Source organism: Camarhynchus parvulus, chromosome 4, assembly GCF_901933205.1.
Source record: "Camarhynchus parvulus chromosome 4, STF_HiC, whole genome shotgun sequence".
Classification (NCBI taxonomy): Eukaryota; Metazoa; Chordata; class Aves; order Passeriformes; family Thraupidae; genus Camarhynchus; species Camarhynchus parvulus.
In genome coordinates, this window is record NC_044574.1 from 12,007,072 (window position 1) to 12,013,071 (window position 6,000).

The 6,000-nt window shown below is 48.9% G+C and overlaps 1 protein-coding gene across 1 annotated transcript in view; it reads right to left on the minus strand.

The window, feature by feature from the left end:
- Positions 1-4,695, minus strand: part of SORCS2 (sortilin related VPS10 domain containing receptor 2) — a 534,484-nt gene extending 529,789 nt beyond the window's left edge. Inside the window, 1 exon segment of the mRNA XM_030948300.1 lies at positions 4,533-4,695. Within this exon segment, the coding sequence (XP_030804160.1) occupies positions 4,533-4,562 (30 nt within the window). The 5' untranslated portion in view covers positions 4,563-4,695.
- Positions 4,696-6,000: the final 1,305 nt, after the last annotated feature.

Consider the following 6,000-nt stretch of genomic DNA (forward strand, 5'->3'; position numbering starts at 1 on the left):
TTCATTTTCCAAAACAAACATGTTTATGGGGGATCATGACATCAAGTTACTGGACAAATAAGCACCTGCATGGACTTAATATTTTGACAACAAACAAAAAAATGAAATACCGGCACCATGAAACTGCAGACTTGGAAGTAGCTGGCCAAAGTCCTGCTCACACTGCTTTAGCAGTCTGCACACAGCAGGAAGAGCAGCCCCTGAATCAAAATCAATTGTGAATACAAGTCTCATTCTCCCCCTATTTCTGCTTTGGCTTTGATTTTTACTTTTATTTTTTTAAATTGGCTAGTATGAATGCAGAATGGGAATTCTTCAAGAGGGTCAAAAAGAATATAGTTTTGCAAACAAAATTGCTTATCTAGCACCAAAAAAAAAAAAGCTCCTGGGATAACTAAGGTCTCTTCAAAGGAGAAGTAGGATTTTTGAAAGCTGTCATGAATTGACTAATTTTCCCCCAAATCAGAAAAGCTTGCATATTTTTAGCAAATCTGGGCACATGCATATTTAGCTTAACACACCAAGGGCTATTCTTTTAGCATGCTACCTGTATATATTCCAATTCTCAGTGTTATTTATCAGTTACAGGGATGGCAATCACTTGCCCTTCCCACAGTACATGGTGTGTTGCACCACCCACCTGCCATATCTTCAGTTTATGATATTTTAAGACTGGCAGGAAAATTAGTTCCACTTGCATGAGCCTTTGTTTGGAAGTAAGACCACACAACAGCTTTCTGTGGGCAGAGGGGACAGAGAGCAGAAATACTAATTGCAGGAATTCACTAACCAGAGACATCCTTGCTGTGACAAGTACAGGCTTTGCAAGACCTACATCACCAGTGATGGTTTCGACTAAACACCCCACTGCAAAGAAAGGTTGGGGACATGCTTCTTGTTCATAGGATTTGTAAATAATTATCAGACTACAAAATAAAGCAACGAGGACACAAAGCTGGAAGCAATTTGCCTATCTCCCAGTACAACTCTCATTTGACAAAGCAAGGAATTGTACCCTGATTTTCCCCGTGATTCAAGCCCACTTCACAATCCATGCAACCACATCCTCTGCTTTGCCATCAAAGCCACCATTTCTCTTAACTCACCAAACTAACAGCATTACAAGAGGATAATAAGTAAATAAGTAAACATCAGACTTCTACAGTACAGAAAAGAAGTAAGAGAGAGGATTAATTTAATTTATAGCCTCCCTAGTTTCTCTCAAGACATCTCATGCAACCAAAAATCTCACAGCCCTACTACTGCAGCACAGGATGATTTACACAATGGAAATTATTTTTTTAAACTCCATCTGCACATCAACCTAACCTCTGCCCCTCTCACATTTATGTATTTGCCCTTGATCCACACACAAGTACTCCATGGCAGCACTTTCAATGAACTGTTCATGCAGGTGCACATCCCTGAGGGATGCAGCTGCCCCCTCTGCTTTTATAGTTATTTATCTCTTCATCATGGAGCTCAAAGAAATAATCCTATTGCATATTTTTTCTTCATTTATTTTACTAGGTGAGGTGCTTAAGAGGATATGTGATCATCTGGAGCTCATCACTGTCAAATTTTCAGCCACAGCTGTAAAGGGTAAAGAAACTAGTTTAGCTCCTTGGTTTACAAAGTGCTGAGTACCTCCAATGAGGTGCCAAATGTGTGTGGTGACACTTTCAGATTGCTGAGTGCCTCCTGAGGTTCGCAGGGCCTGATCCAAAACCCCACTGCAGGAATGACAGCCCTTCCCTGTTTCCATGCTAATCTTCCCAAAGCTGCAATGCACCTGGGACAGAACAGAGCTTTGAGACTCAAGCCTGTGCTTCCAAGACAAGGAAAACCTTGCCACAGATTTAAGAACACAGAATAAGGTTGCAGGTTTGAGAAGCACTGGATCATACTGTTCCTACCTGCAAACAACCCAGAGTAATATAAATAAATTCATACATATCTACTTAAAGAAATAGACATTCAAAACTACTTTAAATATGTTTGGGATCAGGTGCTTATTTTCAATTGTTTGAATATAACATACAGACATGCAGCAAAATTCTCTCCAATCCTCTGGAGGCCATCCTGTTTCCTTTGAGCTTAATGCATTTCTTCCACTCCTTAAAAAAATAATAATAAAGAAAAAGATATTCTATAAACTGTCTTTACAAATCACTTTTCTCTGGAAGCCTTTGTTAAAATCAGCCCTTCTTCTGGAAGCATGCAATAAAACCAAGCTAACTAACTAAGAAAAGAAGCTGAAAAAATTGCTGACAGTCATATTGTAAAACATCCGGTGCAAAGACTGGCTGCTTTCATTTGGGTTAAGGTAGCAAAGTCCTTCATTAACAGGTCACTTGTTCAAATACTATCTTGCTTGACAGTAATCAGCTGATGGCAGGCAGAGTAAGCATCATACTTTGTAAGGAACTTTGCAAAAGTATTTTTTATTGAATGTATAAATAATGTACAGAATGTCGGCAGGCATTCATGATGAGTGTGTCCATCTGCAATACTGAATTTGTAGATAGCAACTAAGCAAGCAAAAGAAGAGCTAAGTTGCAGTGAAGACTGTAACCACTTTCATTTCTTCTGGCAGTTGCCATTTATCTTTGCTTTTGAAGAGACTGTGTGGTAGTATTCTAGTAAGGGAGCTGTAGCATACTGTGAAGAAATAATAACATTTTAGCAATACAAGCCCTCACTGCAGCATCTGTTATTAAACCTTTGCAGAGAGGCGAGGTGAGACCGCTAGTAATAACTGTGGATTAGCAAGGTTCTACTATATTCATTTTAGAGTGCAGAATGCTTTGCATGAAAGCTGTTACTTGCCTTCTATGTCAAAAAATGAACTTATGCCAACTTTTTAATACTGAATTCTTCATGGAAGCTGTCCTAACCGCCTGCAAGCACTGTCCACAAAAAACAGCAGCCGTCTAATAGCAGAGAAATGGAGGAAGGACAGAATCAGAATAGCTGATGCTGCTGATTTGCAACACTTTCTTTTCACAGAAAATGACCATCATCTTACACTTCCTTCCTGAACAAATCAAGAACTGCCTTTGAAAGTGTCAAGCTTTATGATGCTGACTTCAACTCTGACACCCGATTATACAAGAGCATTAACATAAGCGCTCAGCATGCTCCAGGGAATCACTGCATCCTCATCAGTGGAGCCTTAGCAGCTCCACATCCTGGCTGACTCCCTAGCAAAACAGGCAAAAAGCCGGGACTTCAGGTCCTAGAGAAAGGATGATAATTCACATACTTATGGGAAGTATAACACACACACTCTGAACTGAGCCAAGTTTAAGTAAACTTTATACTAAATTCACAAAGTTCAAGCAAAGTCTGAGCTTAGCTGAATGTAGTTAAAACGCTCAGGAGTTTTTCAGAAACACTAAAATCCTCCAGGAGAAAGTTCATCTTAAGCTTTCATAACGATATTTTCCTGACTATGAAGTTAGACAGTGCAAGGTGCTATGTAATATTTACCCGTGACGCCCACTGTTATGATATAATGTTTCAGTGAAGAATAAATTAGAAGCAGCAAATCCCTGAAACCACCCGTGCGAATACACAACCATTAATGGATTAACACATAAAGAAGTGAAGACTAGCTGAAACTGAAAATTAGTTTAAAAAATATTAGTGGCACCCACTGTAAGAGTTGGTGTCTAAGACAGATAAACAATAAAGGCAAGACACATTGCTTTAACCGTGAAAAGTTGTGAACACTGATGCTCTAATGCAGTATCACTGGTCCCAGCGCAAGGTTTTTTATGCACCGATGTGGCTGTAAAAGGCCCCTCGGAGAGCTGCTGCTATTCCGGACCTTTGCGGGACGTCCCTACGCACCTGCGGCGCCCGCCGGGGCCGTCCCGCTCTCTCATCCTGCTGCTCACATCACCTCAAGCCCAGAGCTACGTTTTATTTCATTTCCCGTTTGTTTCGGGTTTTTCTTTCCCCGGCGCTTGAGGAGGCAGAGCGCGGCGCGGGGGAGATTACATGGGGATGACTGAATCGCGGTGAATCGATTAAGCCTCGACAATTTAATCTGGGACTTCATGCGGGGCTGGAGGAGATAATCCCCGCGCCGCAGTTCGTCCGTGCCTCTCCTTTACCCGGATACCCTGGCACAGACCCGGGGGCACGCCGGCCGCACACGGACACCGCCTCGCCAGTCCGGAGCTAAGCCGCCCTCCTCCTCCTCCTCCTCCTCCTCGCAGTGCGGCGCACACCGCGCACCCGGCGCCTCTGCAAGATGCGCGTTCGCAAACTTTCCAAACTTCTGGGGAAGTGGCGAGGGGTACGCGGGGTCGGCCCGACCACGGCGGCGCTTCGCCTCCCGGCGGCACCGCACCGTCCGCAGCACCCCGAGCGCTGCCCGCGGGGACTCCCCCACCCCGGGCCGGCCAGCGGGAGGAGCGCGCTCCGGCCGCACCGAGCGCAGGTTGCTCCCCGCAAGTTGGAAGAGCAAAGCAACGGCAAGGGCAGGGACCCCAGAGCCCGCCCGCACTGCCCCTCGTACTCACGCTGCTGTTCTCGCCCGTCCAGTGCACCATCGCCTGGTTGTGAGACGCGTCCCCTTTCAGCACGAAAGAGGTGCTGATGAGGGAGACCTGCTCCCGGCCGGCCGCCAAGGATGCTCTCCTGGAGCGGCTGCTCCCCGCCGCCGCCCCGCCGCTCCGCCGCGGCTCGGGCGGGCTGCGCGTCCCGCGGGTCAGGGCTACGGGGCGCGGGCGGCCGCAGGGCTCCGCGCAGCGCGGCGCGGCGGCGGCACCCAGCAGCGGCGGCAGCAGCAGCAGCAGCAGCAGCGGCGGTAGCGGCAGCCGGCAAGCCCCGCGCGGAGCGGCAGCGGCGGACACGCGTGGCCCGCCGTGCGCCATGGTGGCTCTCCGGCGTGGTAGTGACAGGCGGGGAGGTGGCGGGGAGGGAGGGAGACACCGCGGCGGAGGGCGGGGGGCGGGGGAGGGCTGTAACCGGAGCGGGGCTCAGCGGCAGCGCCGCGCGCGGGGCTGCGCGCCCAGCCGGGGCGGCGCCGCCATCTGCTGGTCCGCGCCGAAACGCCGGGCGGGCTCCGGCGCTCACGGACACGGGCACTCGCACCCCGAGGGAGCCGCGACGGGCACGGCTCTCCCCCGCCGCTTGTGAACTTTCACGGAAAGCTCCAGGGAGAGGCTTCCCGAGAGCGCCCCAGCAAGATTCGCGCAGACGCTCGGCGCGGGTGCGCTGCAGCCCGAGGGGCGCGGGGAGCGAGCACCCACCGCTGCCTCTCTGGACACGAGGGATGGATGGCCTCGGCTTGGCCGTCCGTCCCAGGAGGCTGCAGTGAAACAGTCAGAAGAGGTCTGTGCCAGAAGCTGAGAGCTGAGGAGCAAATGAAGCCCATGCAAAAATACAATTCATGTCATTAAGACAAGCGCTTCCATGGGGAAAACGATTCTGTCCATTCTTCTGCCCCTCAGCTCGTAGGAGGCACCAGGCTCGCCACCTGCATTGTCCAGAGCCAGCTGCTAATCCAGCATTGCCCACTGTGGGAACATGTGCCTTATATTTGGGATTTGTGCATGGCAGCCCCAAGAAATGCTCTCCTGGCATGGGCACAGCCAGGAGGGACCATGACTGCACCTGTGCAGGGTGGCATCACTCAACTGACAGGTGAAGTGGTGGAAGAAGAAGATTCAGCCACCACAGTTTGGGGGCTCTTGCTGCTTCACTGCAGTGTGCTGTGTAACTGTGAATAAATTGGGACTTTGCCTCACATGCTGTGAAGAGGGCACAAGTTAGAAACCCAGAATAACTGAGCTTGGCAGGGACCTCTGGAAAAGTCCTGGTGCAACCTGCTGCTCAGTCAAGGGCCAGCTCTGAAGCTCAATCAACTTCATGGTAAGATAAGGATTCTCAGGACTAAATGTAAGAAAACAAGTTTGAAAGACCATTGACAAAAGTAATGACTCCAGGTATAGGCACCCAACAAAGGAGATCTGGGCTGGCTAAACC